Source organism: Eschscholzia californica, unplaced genomic scaffold (genome assembly GCF_041429995.1).
Source record: "Eschscholzia californica isolate CP2 unplaced genomic scaffold, dmEscCali1.0.p SCAF_5, whole genome shotgun sequence".
NCBI classification, from domain to species: domain Eukaryota; kingdom Viridiplantae; phylum Streptophyta; class Magnoliopsida; order Ranunculales; family Papaveraceae; genus Eschscholzia; species Eschscholzia californica.
The window spans coordinates 50,602,217-50,620,572 of record NW_028238472.1 but is presented as its reverse complement, the minus strand read 5'-3'; the positions used below and the strand labels follow the sequence as shown (position 1 = coordinate 50,620,572).

General features: G+C 39.5%; 1 protein-coding gene across 2 annotated transcripts; it reads right to left on the bottom strand.

Moving 5' to 3' along the window:
* Positions 1-225: 225 nt before the first annotated feature.
* LOC147540268 (DEAD-box ATP-dependent RNA helicase 37-like) lies at positions 226-12,985 on the bottom strand. Of its 2 annotated transcripts, none has more exons than XM_086639834.1 (7): positions 12,433-12,985; positions 11,263-12,191; positions 11,084-11,167; positions 10,089-10,331; positions 9,436-9,603; positions 9,162-9,275; positions 226-1,186 (listed from the first exon to the last, which is right to left on the bottom strand). In XM_086639834.1, the coding sequence occupies exons 2-7, from the start codon at positions 12,028-12,030 to the stop codon at positions 629-631; spliced, it is 1,935 nt and encodes a 644-aa protein (XP_086495960.1). In that variant the 5' UTR covers positions 12,031-12,191; positions 12,433-12,985; the 3' UTR covers positions 226-628. The 2 variants fall into 2 exon arrangements, with proteins under 2 accessions (XP_086495960.1, XP_086495961.1); XM_086639835.1 differs by having other exon boundaries at positions 11,263-12,237; positions 12,433-12,732.
* Between the last annotated feature and the right edge of the window lie 5,371 nt (positions 12,986-18,356).

The following is an 18,356-nucleotide window of genomic DNA, read 5'->3' as shown; positions in this document are numbered from 1 at the left end:
GTTGTATATTTGTTCTTACAACTGAACCAATCATCTCAACAAAAAAAAAAACTGAACCAATCCATTAAATCACTTAGCTTTATAGTCAAAAGTCAAGAAATACTAGAAACCACAAAAAAGAATTGTTATTTTGTTTTACTGCCTTCATATTAAACAAAATGAAGTTAAGAAAACTCAAAAACAAATATAATGAAGAATATGGTCACAAAGAAAGGCAACAAAAAATAAAGAGAACAAAATCTTCTTGTGCTGTCATTGTTAGTCTGATTTTCAGTACATTCCACACACCAACCCATTAAATTTACTACGATCACATAAAATATAAAAAAAAAACTACTAAATCCTTTTTCACTTCATTTAACAATTCAAGAACACTTTTCCCCCACCAAAACCAAATGGGAGAATAACCCCAAAAATAACTAATTTATAGTACTTTATTTTTAATAAAAGAAAAAAAAAAGGAGAGAAGATAATGAATTGGTGTGACCTGTTATCGGTGACAAGTGAGGGTAGAAGAGAAGAGAAGAAAAGAAATTTAAGCATCCACCTCCATCTCGATATTATATTTTTCTTGTGAGAGAGAACAAGAATGTACTCGAATCGAAGTGCTATTACCCATGATTACTTACTAATCCCACGCGCTGCTCACCCCTGCTGCACCATATCCACCACCTCCATACCCTCCACTACTGCCACTATATCCACCACCACCACCACCACTATATCCACCGCCACCGTATCCACCTTGTTGGGATCCATACCCGCCTTGTGCTCCATATCCACCACCAGTGTTGCCGCCACTACTGAAAGAGGAATCCCTTCTGAAATCACGACCACCAAAACGACCACCACCTGAACGACGGTTCTTACCTCCTCCGCCGTAAGAAGACCGATCAGCGTATCGAGAAAGCCAAGCAGGTACTTCTTGGTTAGATTCTTGCATTAGCTCTGCTAGTGTTCTAGCCAAAGATGAATTCTTCTCGTTGAAGAATGCAGTTGCCAAACCCGATTTACCTGCTCGACCTGTACGACCTATCCTGTGGACGTAATCGTCGATGTCGTTTGGAAGGTCAAAGTTAACAACATGTGCAACATGTGGAATATCAAGACCACGAGCGGCAACATCTGTTGCAACCAATATAGGAGTTGTGCCACTTTTGAAAGATCTCAACGCATATTCCCTTTCCTGCCGACATAATCAGAGTTAGTAATGTTATATTGACATATAACCAGTTTTTTTTGAAAAGTTAGAATGAATTTTTATTAGAATGAAATAGCTATGTACATAGGGGGGAGGCTAGAGGTGAAACTTTCACAACATCCAAGCCTCCCAATTGACTACTACATCCAAGTATGTAACATTCTTAAACTTATCAATTCTCCTAATCCAGGAATAGATGATGCCCTTGACATCTTCAATGTCAACCAGAGAATTCAGATTCTTTTCCTTAAAGATTTTACTATTCCTGTCATACCAGATACTCCAAACAATAGCAGCTGGGATTAGCTGCCATACCTCCTTTCTGTGCTTCCTTTTAACCAAACCATCCCACTGAGTTATCATCTCATGAATGGAATTCGGGTGGCACCACTGAGTTTTCAACAATCTAGCAAAATAGATCCAGATACCAGCTGCCACCCTACAATGGAGGAACAGGTGGTCAGCCGATTCCTCCTCTTCCTTACACAGGATGCATCTGTTAGGAACTTGGAAGCCCCTTCTTTTCAACGCATCCACCGTTGGGACTTTCTGTACTAAAATGGCCCAGATGAAGAAACCCACTCTTGGTGGGATTGCCTTGATCCAGGCAGATTTGGATACGCAAGGCTCTAGGATGTTAACATCTATATCTAACCTTCTATAGCAATTAGCAACTGTCATAGGGTCACTCTCCCCATTACTCCAGACTCTAGAATCCGGCTCATCTGAGAACTTTGCTTCCTGAAGGATTTGCAATAGGTGGACATATTGCTGCAGCTCCCAATCATTAAGGTTTCTTCTGAGTATAATGTCCCAGGATTGGCTTTCAATACTATACATCTCTGCCACAGAAGCTGTAGGCCTGACTGTCACTCGAAAGATATCCGGGAAGCTTACACTTAGGCTATTCGACCCAATCCATTTATCCGTCCAAAATTTAATATTTCTTCCATCCCCCAGGACCCATTTTGTGATAGCATGATAGTCCCTCAGGTGTGCCACTATTCCTTTCCAAACTCCACATCCAAAGGGTGTGGTCTTGCATTTTCTAATCCAAAGATCACAGCTCCCACCATACTTACTATGTATAACCTTCTGCCATAACTGGTTTCTCTCCTTGTCCATCCTCCACAGCCATTTAGTGAGGAGTGCTTGGTTCATATATTTTAAATTTTTCACTCCCATGCCCCCTTTACTTCTGCTAGTGCGAACCTGGCTCCAGTTAATCCAGTGCATACTCTTAGCATCATTAGTTTTATTCCATAGGAAGGCGCACATTTTGCTATCAATGGTCTTCAGCACTCCTTTTGGTATAGAGAAAAGGGATAAGTAATATGTGGGTAGAGCCTGGAGGACTGATTTCAGCAGAGTTATTTTCCCCCCTTTAGATAATAATTGACCCTTCCAGGCAGCTAGCCTTTTGTTAATCCTCTCTATTATAGGATCCCACAGCTTTTTGGATTTATAACTTTCACCCAGAGGGAGTCCCAGGTAGGTGGTGGGGAGGGAGCCCACCTGACACCCAAACTCCTTAATCATGTCCTGGCTCATATTATCCTCATCTACCTTGGTAGCACTATATATGAATGACTTGTGCATATTAACCTTGAGGCCCGAAGCTAGCTCGTACCAAATTAGAATGTCCCTCAGTCTCCTCAGCTGGTTGGCATCCTCTTCAATGAAAAATAATGTGTCATCTGCAAACTGAAGGTGATTGATCTCATCACCAGTTTCATCCGCTCTGAATCCTTTAATCCAGTTCCTTTTTCCTGCTTCTTGGAGACAGTTGCTCAAGACTTCTGCAACCAAAAGGAATATTAGTGGAGAGAGGGGGTCCCCCTGTCTGATGCCTCTGGAACTTTGGAACACCTCCGACGGTCTTCCATTAATCAGGACTGAAAATGAGGCTGTAGATATGCACGAGTATATCCAGCTTCTCCACTTATATCCAAAACCCATCCTCTCCATAGCCTGATACAAGAAATCCCAGCTGATCCTGTCGTAGGCCTTTTCTAAGTCTGCTTTCACAACTAAACCTTTAGTCCCCCCTTTCCTTCTAGAATCAATTAGCTCATTAGCTATAAGAACTCCGTCTAGGATCTGTCTGCCACTCACAAAAGCCCCTTGGAAGGGAGAGATTAGACTTCCTATCACACCTGCCAGCCTCATAGCCAATACCTTAGCAACAATCTTGTATGCTCCCCCAACTAGGCTAATAGGTCTGAACTCCTGGAATCTAGAGCTATTTTGGGTCTTAGGAATCAGAACTATGAAGGTATGGTTGAGCCTCCAATGGAACAATGCCCCTTCCGAGAATTCAGCAATCATATCCATAAACAGAGGCCTGATGATGTCCCATACCCTGACGAAGAAGGATATGGGAAAACCATCCGGCCCTGGTGCCTTATCTTTAGCCATCTCCTTAATAGCATTCGACACTTCCTCCTCTGTTATATCAGCTTCTAGAGACTCAGCCTCTATACCAGACAAGGAAGGAAGGTGCATATTATTTATCCCTGGTCTCCACAGTCGAGGTTCTTCATACAAGTTACTGAAATATGAGATGGCCTCTTTGCTTATCTCATCTTCTTCAGAAATTACCACATCATCCTTCATGATAACACCAATCCGGTTTTGCCTCCTTCTGCACTTAATAATTTTGTGGAAGTAAGCAGTGTTTCTATCACCTGCCTCCAGCCACTGAGTTCTCGACTTCTGTCGCATGCTAATTTCCTCAAGACTTAATAATTTATCCATTTCAACTTTCAAGCGTTTTTTGGCTATTAGTTCTTGTTGGGACAGGTTCCGAGAGACTTCCTTCTCATCCAGCTCTTGAATTTCTTTCTGGAGATCGTTGAAGTTCTTGGAAAAGCATTTAAATTTCTCCCTCGACCAAGTCTTTAACTTTTCCTTAAGGAACTGAAACTTAACCCAGAGAGTGTGCCCAGCTGTGCTTCCTATAGGGGCCTCCTCCCACCAGGTGGCAATGTTGCTCTTAAAATCCTTATCTAGCATCCATATCTCTTCCAGCCGAAAGGGAGGGGGATTCGACTGTTCCTGCTCGGTTCTAAGGAGAATTGGATTGTGGTCTGATGTTGGCCTGGGTAGTACAATCTGCTCTACACCAGGAAATTTGTCCTCCCACAACCCATTTATAAGGAATCTATCTAAGACACACATCACTGGATCATCTTGATTATTCGACCAAGTGAACTCTACTCCTTGCTTAGGTAGATCCAACAGGCTATTCCTATCAATCCACTCCCCAAAATCCCTCATAGCAGGTGTGACAGTGCAGTTGCCTCTTTTCTCATGAATGAACCTGATAACGTTAAAATCACCCCCTAGGCACCAGGGTTTATCCCACTTTGCTGCCACTAGATCTAGCTCATTCCACATATCTTGCCTCAAGGAATTCACACAGGGTCCATACACACCAGTAAAAACCCATTCAAAGTTGTCATTAAGATTCTTGAACAAAATAGATAGGCTATATTTGCCTTTAAGTACATCACACACATTAACTGCAAGTGGATCCCAAAGACACAAAATACCTCCTGAGGCCCCCTCAGAAGGAACCCCATCCCACCCACATGAATCAGAACCCCAAAGACTACGAATCAAAAAAGGAGGAAAGTCACTAACTTTCGTCTCCTGAATACATAAAACTGAAATATTATATTTCCTAACTAAGTTACGAGCAGCTAACTTCTTTCCTGGCTTACCAAGCCCCCTAACATTCCAACTAAGAATGTTTAAGGGCATTGATCTATATTGTCCCCTGCCTCTGCACTTTTCTTGACCTTGAACTTCTTCCTCTTAACCTCCAGGCCCTTGTGTGTCTTCTTCCCCTCACTTCTAGCCTTCTTCTTTTTACCTTTCTTACCCTTCGAACCCTCAGCTTCAGACTGCACTAACTTCCCCACATATGGCACTATCTCTCTGCATTCTTGCACCTGACTCGGTGGAGGAGCAATGACCGAGAGTGGTTCAATGATCATGGCTTCTTCCTCCCCTGCAAGAACCTCTGTACTTGCATCACCCAGCTCGATCTTTTCCTCCTTAAGGATATTAATCATTCTCTCATACTCTTCAGCTCCTGAAAAACCCAGTCCAGCTCCTGTTTGGAGGAGGTGTGCCATACGTTCATCCTCATTCATATTCACAAACTTCTTAGCCGACATACCTTCCGGCCTCTCAGTATTACCCTCCGCACTCTTGCTGCCCATCTTGATGCCAGAAGGTTTCCTCACCACCTTCTTTTTTGGACCTTCCTTGAACTTAGGTGGCGAACGGTTCGCACCCTTACGTTTCCTGACATAGGTAATACCCTTAGCCCACTTATTGGCACTATTAATCAAGTCCGTCATGGCCTTGACCATTTCTTGACGAATCTCAATTCCTATCATTTCCTTCATTCCCGCCAATTTATTTGAAATCTCTTCCGGGTCCAAACGGGTAATTACCCCCTTACCTTTTCTAGGGTCCCGGATGAGGGGTGGAGACAACTCCTCTGCATCCGTACCCGCTTGCGTGTCTGCTAGTCCCCCACTAACGCTGCCACTTTCACCAACCAACCGTCCTTCAGGACAGTTCCTGTCGCTACCAACCTCCTTCTCCATGACCGGACTACCAGTCGCCGGAGGTAAAACCTCCGATAGGGCCACAGTGTCCCTATGGGATCTGAGACTCTCGTGCTTTTCAGCAATCGTGATCGACTTAAAGTCAATGTTGTAGCCAACTCCGTCCACCAGTAAGACTTTCCGTTCGGCCAGTTTACCCCCGTCCTTGACTTCCACATTAACTGAAGCGTATTTGAGATTCTTGAGAGACAGGGTATCTTCCCCTATCTCCACCACTTCTCCTAGATCAGCCACCAAGTCCGAAAAGATACTTCCGTTCCAGAGATTGAACGGAATTCCGTACATACGGACCTCCACCAGAAGTTGAGTGATTTTGACCGAGTTGCAGTCCGGTGACCATGGTCGGAAATAGATAGAACCCCTAGCAAATGGGTGTAACACCGACCTCACTTCCTTAAGAACCTCCAAAGAGGATTTGGACCAAATGATAGCGTCTTTATCAGAGAACGGTCGTACGACAAAGTCCGACGACCCAACGATGTTCATAACCACCGCGTGAACATCTTTCCACGAGCTTTCAGGACACTCAACCGAGCAAACCATAGTCTTAGACCAATCAACCAGGTGTATTTCAGACGAAGCCATAAGGGGATTAGAGGAGGAGGGAGGGAGAGTAGAAGCAGATGAGGGTTTAGGATCAGAGGAGGGAGAAGAAGTAGTAGAAGGATGATGGTACTTACCTCTCCTCAGGCTGTGCGCTTTATAGGCATCTGTCCTCTCAGGTCTTTTCAAATTCCCGTCCGTTGGAGCACGCCTGACCTCACCGAGTGATGATGCCGTCATCTGTTGAGCTGCCGCCTCGGTAGTCCCTAAAACCTCAAATCTATTACCAGTGACAACTGGGTTGGATATTTCCTTATTCCCCATGTGAATCCTAGAGAATGGAATAGCTGGAGAAACCCTCTTCCCAAGGCCTATTTGATCTACCCTCTTGGCGTGAGTATTAGGTTCCACCAGCAACTTTAGCTCCGCCGCCATTGCCCTCCATCCGCCGGTTGCAGTCCCTCTTGGGATACAGACCGATTTCTTACTATTATTGCCCTCTCCTACTTTATGAGCCCAGATGAATTCTCCTCTCTGATTCACCATACTCTCCCACAACCACAAAGACGACCCATCTCTAAACCGAGACATCTTCCTATCAAGAACCTTCATATCTCTGTCCCTAGCCAAACCCAAAAGGAAGGTGTATAAGCTTACCACCCCAGGGGACGGAAGATCAATACACCATTCTCTAAAGAAACCTAGCTCCGAAATATTAAACCTGCCATTCCTAGAGCGAGAGAGAAGATAACGCTTCTGTTCTATTTTTATAGATTTTCCATTCATGGTGGTCTGCAGCTAAGACCGGTGAGACGGTACCCCCTCTTGATGCAACTCAGGTCACCAAGCGGCGCTATACCGGAACCAACGTTCCGTGCAATGGCAGTAGCGGTGACTTGGTTTCCTGCGATCTCGAGGGTAGGAGATGCTACCGGAACTTACCTACAACCCACCCTTCACCGACTAGTAACCCGACACACAGTATCCTATTGATGCACTCAGCAAAACCGGTCGGCGCTATACCTGAATGAGAATTCAGTGCAATGGCGTTAGCGATGGAGCGGTTTGTCTGCGATCTTTAGGTTTGGGTGTGCCCGGTGGTCGCCGGAAAAGTCGCCTGTGTCAGAGCTTCTCTCTCCTGGTTTCTATATTAGGCCCCCATAAAAAACTTACACATATAACCAGTAAACAATTAAGAACAAACAAAATCATGTAAATTAATAATTTCATGCTAAACTCATCTATCATGGATCATTTTCCTACTATTAAGTAACCAAAGTTACAAGCTTAATGCTCTCAGAGAGACCACCAATGCTTTTTGTCCAAGATAGTAGTAGTAGTAGTAAAATTTCATAAACCATCCTACAAATTACTAGTCTAATGCACAAATGTTTTAGTAAGTGTATAATCAACATGACATCCGAACACCAACATTGCACGGTTGGAATTCTCATCAAAGACTGCCGAAAAAAAATCATTTTGCTATCAAAGTAATTTTGCCCAAATGAACCTTAGGCACTGTAAGTATGTTTGCCCAAATGAACATAAGCGGATAACCCATTAAGTTCAGTTGCTCGATCATGGCAGCATTGAGAACTTTTCTTTAGTCAAAGGAAAAGTGTTCTTTTCAACCTACCAACAAGTACTATCCAACACATTCAAAAGTAAAGATAACTGACTAAACATCAACATCAAGTTCTTTTATTGAACAAATCAACATCTAATTCTATCGGTGCGTTTAAAACATTGCAGTTGGAAGTCACTAGACTCACTATTAATCTATTGTCGGAAGTATTCCACGGTGTCCAAGTACCTCCTGATAACGAAGCTAACGCTTTCTGGGCTACTGGTCTTCCCAGCGAGGATCACGCAGGATCCAACTAGGTTTATAGAAAACCCTACTTATTTTTCCCTGATCCATCAACTCTTGCTCACGTTTAATTTATGTTCGCTGATATTGGATCATCAGTCATCACCAATAACAGAAGTTACAACTCACCACCACACTACAGATAAGAGCAGCGGCTTTCCCACACAGTACACACCCACTATTGTTGGGTAAGTTATAGTACTAAGCTAGCATACCAAGTTATAACATTAGAACTTCGATCAAAAGCATATGATTGGACTGCTCCTTAATATCCCCAGGGAATAAAATTCTTACTTATAGCCTTATAGGTACAAATTGGAGAATAATACACCAAAATTAGATCCAAAACTACCAACACCCTCTAGATCATTTTTCCAGGAACTTGAGTTAAAACATAGAGACTTTGGTTAATTCGAGTCAACTGGATGAAATGAATAAGAGAGGTTCTAAAACACCAAAAACAACCAAGGGAGGAAGTTGAAAACGAAGCGCTCTTGACAGGCAAGAGAAGGGGGGAACTTAGTAGACGTAGGGAAAAAACCACGATCATAAATTGAAGATATAACGGAGTTTACTAAGTGGTGAAACGGATTAGAGACACCAAAGCAATACAGTTGGGATAAATCCATAAATGAATAGTGATCCTAGAAAAAGGCATACTCCATAATGGCACAAGGTCAAAAACTAAATTATGGACCTTGGGTAATTCTTATTAATCACCAGGTTTTTTATATATGGACCTCAGCTCATTGGTTAAAGATCAGGATAACAATCTAATCCACTCAACAGGGTTATAATGTCAAATAGAAATCAAGATCTCCAATTCATTGTAAGGTAGAAACTGAAGCTATGTAAGATACTAAATGCAGCAAGCCGCATCAAAGGGTAAGTCGCCCGATTTTACCTGTTGAGATCTATCTCCATGGATAGAGGTTGCGGGGAAACCATTCATGCATAGCCAGTGTTCTAACGAATCGGCTCCCTTCTTTGTCTCCACAAAAACTAAAGTCAAAGATTGCTGCAATACCATTAATGGAATACTGATCACTATAAGCCTTTTAGATATACTAAAAAGAATGTATGAAAGGGGAGTCGAATAGGGACTTTTCCTTGGCTAACAAAGAAGTAACTTAAGCATCTGTAACACCTGTGAAGTATGAAGAATATGGGATCTTTACCTTTCCATGAGTTCCATTTTCCCTTTGAGCATGCAAAAGATCCATGAGGTGACTTCTCTTATCTGACTCCTGAACAAACTCTACTCTTTGGACAATTAAATCAGTACTTGAACCAACCCTTCCAACAGCCAGGAAAATGTAATTTGAGAGGAAATCTGAGGCCAATCTCTGCATTTACAAATTGAGCACAAGATAAGGTGATTGTTAATATGAGTGAACACTAGAGTCTAGACTACAGTGAACGTCCTTTACTCAGACCTGCAGTAGCACTTCTTCAGACATGACTCCACACAATTAATTAAACAAGAGTAGCTCACTTCAATAATTAGGGAAATCAATAAACAGGGCACACCCAGTAACCTCACTAATCAACTTTATTGATCTAGACCTTAAAATCAGGTTAGAGTAAGTTGCCACATTGGATTCCCTTTAGATCTAACTATAGCCTGATCTAACATTCCTTTTACATGACACTGGACAGACATGTGCGCCGACGTCATAATTTGGCATATATTAATGTTATGAAAAATTAACATATACTCCAACAGACAAATGTGTGGGAATCATCTTACACGATTAAGCAACAAAGAGAAGAAGGTATGTCAAAAACACCTTAACAGACCTGTATCTCTTATTATTCAAAAAACACAGACCTGTATCTCTTTTGGAAAAGTTGCACTGAACAGCATGGTCTGTCTTGCACCTCGGGGGGGCATGTCCATTTGTTCAACAATCTTTCTGATTTGTGGCTCAAACCCCATATCCAACATCCGATCTGCCTCATCCAGTGCCAAATACCTGATCATCTGCAATGAAACCCTAGCCCTTTCAAGCAAATCCACCAACCTCCCTGGCGTTGCCACAAGAATATCTACACCTCTCTCCAGATCTCGCAGCTGAATAACAGAATCAACTCAATCAGTAAACCAACATTTGTTCCCATAACAATAGAAGAAATAGACAATCTCTAATTCTTATCAACTGAGAGAACCACTAATGCTGTCAACCGAGGATCATTAATTTTTATCAAGTGAGCATTGTTAACATATATCAAATTTGCAGTTTCGAAGGCATTTTCAAGTCAAACAGTACTAAATGGTAGCTCATGCGAAGAGTGACTGGTAAAAGCATACACCTCCTGGATTGATTATAAACCATGATACTCAAAATTAGGATCTTTCAGAAACAGCCGCAAGACAATGCTTCAAACAAAAGGTATGGCAAACATATTTTGGTCTTACATAAGAGAAAGAAATACTCAACCTTATAGAACATCAGAACATGTTCAGTCATCGTTTATTAATTTCAAGTACTCCTGTTACAATCTTTTATATTTTTATAAAGCATCTAAGCATGATTATAAAATTCGGCAGAGGAGTAGGTCTCAAGGTGCGCAGTGAGGCAATTCACTCTGTTTTGGCCTCAAGGCAGCATATGCATCTACCTCCGAGAACAAAACGTAGAAACACTGGTTCAATCTATGCAACATTAAATAGTAAGATCATTGATATATTTTGTGTTTAAACAATTGAGGTTTTCTAATATTATAGCAAAGTAAATAACCCTAAAGCAATACATTATTATCAAGTAAGCCAACAATAATTCCTGGTTCAGATAGTTTTCAAAAAAAAAAAAAAGAATACAACACCTGTTGATTAATAGGGGCACCTCCGTAAGCAACAACCACCCTAACACCAGTTTGATACGAAAACTTCTTTGCTTCCTCGTGTATCTGTGAAAACAGAGAAGTAACAAAAATGCTTTAACTGGAAAGTCACTTTTGACTCTCGGGTGCATAAATAGAAATAATTCAAACAAGAAAGCCACCTGGCATGATAGCTCCCGTGTAGGAGAGAGAATAAGAGCTAGTGGGAACGCCGTACGTGCACCACGTTGTCTTTGTGCAATCTGCCCAGTCATAATTCCACTTATAATTGGAAAACAGAAAGCAGCTGTCTTCCCGGACCCAGTCTGGGCACAAGCCATCAAGTCTCGGCCCGCGAGAGAAATAGGAATGGCGTGCCTTTGAACAGGTGTGGGCTTAACATACTTGCATCTCCTTATATTAAGATTAAGTGCTTCTCCTAAATCGATATCAGCAAAAGTATTCACTGGTGGTGGAACATTATCACCACTCGTCTCAACGGGGATATCTTCGTAGGCATCAAAGTTAATCCCAGTGTTCTCTTCAGCAGCAACAGGTTCTGCAACATCATCGACGTCATTTCCAAATGGATTAACCTCCCGGTCTCTCCCACGATCCCATCCACCACTTCTATTATTCCATCCACCACCACCAATTCTACCACCACCTCCTCCAAAACCAGGTTGCCCTAAATCCGGTCTAGGAGCAGCCCATCGATTACCGCCAAATGGAGCACCACCATACCCAGCCCTATCATTACTAGTTGCCGGACCAGTATAGGCTGGTGCAGGAGGTTCTGATGAAGGAGGCCGATTCCGGAGATGTGGTGGAACGTAAGAAGATCCACCAGCACGTAGATTACTACTATTACCGGAAGCACCATTAGAAGAACCAGCAGCTGAGTTCTCAGCTACAGAGTTCGCAACAGAATCCGCCCATGAACTTCGCATTATTATAAATTTCCTACTTTTAATATCTAATATCCTTCACAAACCCTATCAAATTCAAGATCCAGAATAACAACTTCCCTAAAAGCTAAATTTCAAACCCAAACTTAAGAACCCCCAAAATTCTTCTTCAGCATTAACAACCTTGATTTAGTGATCAAAACCTATCAGCTCAAAATAATCAATCAAATCTAAATCAGAAACAAACAACTACAATTCAGAAACAGTAATTAGAACAAATTCCACATGAAAAATCTAAAACGAAAAAAAAAAAACAGCCATTACCGTAATAGAAAATCAGATTTCAAACTTAAACCAAAACAACTAGATTTAATTCTCCCGATAATACAAACAGATAACAACAGAGATGAAGAAGAGAAACGAAGAGAAGAGAAGATAAGCTACCTCTGTAGACAATGAATCGCAAGCAATGGAAACCCTAGAAATCGGGATTTCAGTGGAGGAATGTTGAGAATGTATGAGGAACCCTAAAAAAGCTTCGCGTGAATGAAGACGGCACGAATGCTAAAATATCTCTCTCTTATTTTCTTTTTCTTTTCTTTTCTTTTCTTTTTCTTTTCTTTTTCTTTTTTTTTTTCCTATTTTTGCCCTAATTTGATTTTTGTTTATTTTTTTCAAACTCAAATCTCTTCCTACTTTCTCTCTCTAAAAAGTGGGTGAAAAGCACCAAAAATAAAGACTCCTATCCGTACAGGTTGTGATGGGCTGACCTCATAAAGGAATTTTAGTGGTCTAAAACTCTATAAATACTCCATCTTATAAGGAGAGACCTAAAAAATAATTGGAGAACAATAATATTTATAAATAAAATTAAATTGAGACAAAAATAATTTAAGAAATCATAGTCTACCTACCATCTATTGGAGGAAAACACTTTTTTTTTTTGTTGAACTACTGGAGAAAAATACTTCATAAAAAAAAATCTATTGGAGAAAGATGATATTTTGCCCTATACCAAGGTCGGATGAATAGGGGCAGACTCTTGTCAATCAAAGGAGTCGTTTTGAGACGGAACGTAGTTAAAGACTTCGTATTCTAGATTTAATGTGTCACTTCTAATATAAAATAATTATGTTTTAAATAAATTGTTGATACGATTTAAGTTATAGTATAGTGGTCGAGAGTTTGTCTCGTGTGTAAGAGGCCAGAGTTTAAATCCTCATCTAAGGGCATATCCAATGCAGATCTCAAAAAAATTCTAATTGCGTTATGTGTCAAGTCTCAATTGACATTCACTTTCCTATATGGTTAAATTGAGTGTCTCTAATTTGAGTCATTCTTCAATCCAACACTAAAAGAAAAATCTAATAGTTACACATGTCACACATACATTTAATTAGAAAAAAATGGTTGAAAAAAAAAAGTTTTTTATTGGTCCAAATATTAAATTTGATGACTAAGACACTTAAGACTCTCAAAAGAGATCTCAAAAATAGAGTTTATAATTAAAACATCTCAAAATTAAATGCTTCCACATTTTCTTAAGACCTAAATTGAATTTTGCGTTGGAGAGGTTTTTTCTATAAAAAATTTTAAAGTCTTACGTGACACTTAAGATTTTAAGATCGAGCCTTGCATTGGAGATGCTCTAAACAACATTAAGAATTTTATTCATTTTTCTATAACATGCACTATATACGGCCCCAAATTTTAATATTGAGATACAATGTCTGACACCTAAATTGGTTGAATCTTACTGCATACTGGAGAAGAATGATATTTTTCCCTTCACCTGGGCTGGTTGAATCTGCTAATTTAGAGAAAAGAATGAGACAAAAATTAATGAATGGTTCCCTGATTTATTTTTAACTAGTCAAAGTTTAACTTTCTCCTTAATATCGTTTCCATTAATTTGAAGTAAAAAAACATGCTACAAAACCATACATTCAAAAAAAAGTAAAAAAATTTAATAACGATAAAGAATTTGTCTTAAATGCAAATGGTATTTTGTTATTGTCGTGCAGAAAAATATGTGATTACAAGGGACAATAATTTCATAATATGATATCCAGTAATTAAAAGGGACAACAATTTCGTAACTATCAATTGACTACACCAAATAGTAATTGATACGTTTTATTTGTTTTTTTCCTTATAAGCGTGATAGCAATCATTTGAACATGGCTTAACTACGGCCATAATCTATTTCTGCTAACTCATATATCTTCTTGACGCAGGAGCATCCGAGTCAGGGTCGTAAACCGCGAGCCCATTAGCCATAGCCTAGTCAGTTAGGTCATTAGTTTTAGGGAAGTCTCAGTTTAGTAAGATTCGTATTGAATCTAGGTTTAGGAAGTTGCATTATTTCAGTATTTCCATTATTTAGGAAAGTCCAGTTTGAGCCTATCTAGGAAAGTCTAATATCCTATAAAAGGAGGTGCAGTTTGTCTTTATTATTCACGTTGAAGAGAAAAACCAATTGAGTTTAATCAAGTTTATAGTTATTTCGAATTATTAATCGTTCTTTATTCGTTCTTCATTTACCTTTATTATCTTCTTTAAAGTCCGCTACGACTACATCTAGTGGTATTCAAAGTCATTTTTTTTTAATCGTTCACAATGGTTAACACTATTATTCCTCTTGAATGTTGGCAAAAATTTCACGTTTATGTTTGGATCCCATTCGCGATACAACTCAATTTTATATTGATCGAGAAGATGAAAGAAAAATTCATCAAGTTTCTAAAATTCCACTCTTCGAAGGTCAATTACATATAAATAACGACAATGAAGCCTTTGATCGAAGGTTTTCACTGTGTATGGTACGAAATTCAAACGAGAAATAAATTTAGAAGCATTTGGCATTAAAATAAACAGATTTCTCATACTTCAATCTCCTAATGAGCGGCTTTTCGAGAGATAATCAGTCATAATTAGATGCACCAATGGTACACTTATATACAATAGTACGAATCCCCTATTGTTCATAAATTACTAGTTTTGTGTTGGATCTTAAAAATGCATAAAGATTTGTGTTGGATCTTAAAAATGAGATTTTTGTTAATATTATAAGGACACAACAAATACAACCCTGGCTGATTCTCTAATTGGAAACAAATTCTTCTGATTAACACAACAAACACTGAAACAGTAGAGACAAACCAAATGTAGTGTGACCAAATGAATCGACAATACATTCCATTGTTTAAGAAAAAAAAAAGTTCTAGAGAAGGAAAGAAAGATGGCAAGGCAACTCCAATGGTACATTAACATCAGCAACTACCCAGGCCAGAAGAAGGTAGCAACAAAGACATTCTTTAAGCCAGTCCCTTGTCAGACAATCGAAGACAGTTGCTGTTTCTGCCTACTAATGTATTAGCTAATTACTTCAAGTTCACAGGTTGTTGATGTGAGTGTCATTAATTACTCCAAAACCGTCTTCATTACCAACAATAAACCGTATCATGCCTCCTGTGTTTTCATCCCCATCAGCAGCTAGCTACTCTCATGGCTTCACGTAAGAGATCGAGGCAGTTTTGGTGAGCGGTAATTGGGGTAACACGCCCTTGTAACCAATTTCTAGCTTCAATTTTCTCTGTTCCAGAGCCTCCACAAGTGAATAGTTTTACTTTCCGGTATTGCACCGATCCTCCTTCGAACCGCGTAACGGTAAACAAACACAATTTTCCATCTCTAGGAATCCCTCCACCAACTAAAATGTTACATTCAGTGTCGAATTCTTCAAGTAAGCCCATAATGTATTTTACCATGCGAATGAGGGATGGGTTATACTTATGAACTTCACGGTAACTTGCTCCGAAAGCAATAGCTCGATTCGTGAGATCTAACAACTGTAGTGAACAATAATCGTCATATTATGATGCAAAACCAACAATAATCGTCATATTATGATGCAAAACCAACAATAAAGAAAACTACTTTTTTTTTTTATGAAAATTGAACACGCAATCTTAGAGTTGATAAAAAAACCGTGATACACATCCCGGCACGAAACCTGGCGGGGTGACTTGTCGGGTTGTGATCTAGAGAGAGAAAGTGAATCTCTCTCTAGATCACAGCCCGACACGTCACCCCGCCTGGTTTCGGTCTGGTTTCGTGCCGGGACGAGGATCATTTTCCAAAAAAAAAAAAACCTTCTTAGAGATTCAAGGGATTTCAATTTTAATGGTCCGAGAAAAATAGTTGAAACAAGTAAACAAGAGTGTTCATCTCATACTACAATGTCTAGCTAAGTTTTCTTTTTCTTGGAATTGTCAGTGTGCCTCAAACTTTTGACTTATAAGGTGAAAAGTTAAATTTCTTACCACTCCAACCAAGGGCCGTTTGCGCAATGTCTATCTAAGTTGCTGACGTAGATAAATTCTTCCTGTCTCGAGACTTCTTTATTTGATTATTGGCGTTAAAGAAAGGCAACTCCATTTCTAGTTTGGTTTCATTTTTTTTCCATCGTCTTCATCGAATTTTTTTATGCTTTTCCCAAAACGGTGGTTTTATTTATTCCTTGATTAAATATGATAATTTTGTGTTCTAAAATTTATATTGTTCTAGATGTGTCTTACATTCTTCACTTTGTGCTTTGCTCCCATTAATTTATTATTCGTTCATTCTTGATTTTTCTTCATTTATTCTTGAACGGAATTGTACCCTTAAGGTGTTTACAAAATGTTAGAGGGGTTGGAAATGAACAAATTTTATAAATGTCCACGGTTGTGGTGGACAACTTGTTAGATAGTGAAGATATTCTCTCTCGATCTATTATAGTCAATGCTTGACAACCTAATTTGTGCCCCTTAGTCCAGATGACTTTAACATTGATGGAACACATCTATGTTAGAGTGGAACATAATGACATTTGGGACAAATTTTTGGTTAAAGGTGGTCAAAAGTACAAACAAGTTTCATTTAGTAAAATAACTCAAATCCTTTGTGCAACCATAGTTAGTCGAAAGTAAGCGAATCGATAAATATTTTACGACTTAATTATCTTTTTGTCGGTCTTATCAGTGGATATTTGTACTTGATGATTCACTTCTCAATTTGGGATTCCTGTTATAATGGCAATCTATTCATAGTATTTGACACAAGAGATTATTTATAGGCTACTCAGTTTCACGTCGCGTGATATTCATGTTATACTATATTTGGTCATTTGACATGTCGCTCCGAGTTAACATAATTTCTTTTACATTACACATCGTTTACATTCTGTTACAAAAAAAACGTACAAAATCTTCTCTGGTTAAAAAATGGGGTCCATCCATGTACTCTCCATTTGTAGTCTTGAGCAGGACAAACAACGGTTACACAATATTGTCGAAGAACATATCCAAATGCTTTTGCACCACCAAGAAACAACTGACCAACTTCAGTGAATACTTTATACCAGCCATCAGATTTTAGTTTCGTATTTGAAACTAATAATTTATAGTCGAAAATTGAAACACAACCCTCACACGCGTACGCCATGCATGTACATAATTTGGATTTGGGATCCCCTGTTGGGAGTCCGATGTTGGAATTAAGAAAAGTCCAGAGACTCCCAAAATTGGAAGTCCGGGCCCCACGTTGGGCTTACCCTTAAACAATAATAAATTTATCTATCACTGACTAGGATGACCGAGTCACTAGTAGATTCAAAATATGACGCAATAGCGATTGTCATTTCCCGACGACCCCCTCACATGTTTTCGTTCAATGATTTCCCTGTAAATTATATAATGAAAATGATAGGGCCACCGAAATTCAAACCCCATCCGAAGAGATAATGAATTCAGCCACCCTGATTTGAGGATTAACTCTGTCTTAATTTGGCCACCGAAATTCAAACCCCATCCGAAGAGAGAATGAAATCAACCACCCTGATTTGAGGATCAACTCTGTCGTAATTTGTGTATTAGATCCCAAAGAGATGGAGGTCGTTGATTTCGTTTTCGATTCTAAATCAGAATCACATTCGACTATTTGAGTGCTTGTATCGCTATTGATTTTAAATACCCCCAATATACTAATATCTCACTTTTCACTTTTGTGTTTTCGTAATTTAAATACCCCTAATATTGTAATGTTACCCTTTTTTTTTTTTTTGAAAATATTGTAATCTTACTTGTAAATTGTAGTCTAAGTGGTATTTAAAAGTATAAGAATAGTTAATGAAATCTCAGAATTTTAACATTTCATTTAGGTATTATTTAATTGTAAATTAGGTGGTTTGGCCCGATACCGTCCGATCGATACCGGTGAGTCCCGACCGTTCTCTCGGTCAGAAGCGGGATTTGGTCAATAGAAATGTTGATTTTGACCGGACCGGACCGACCGAGTAAATAGGCGAACATTGATTTTGAGTGTTC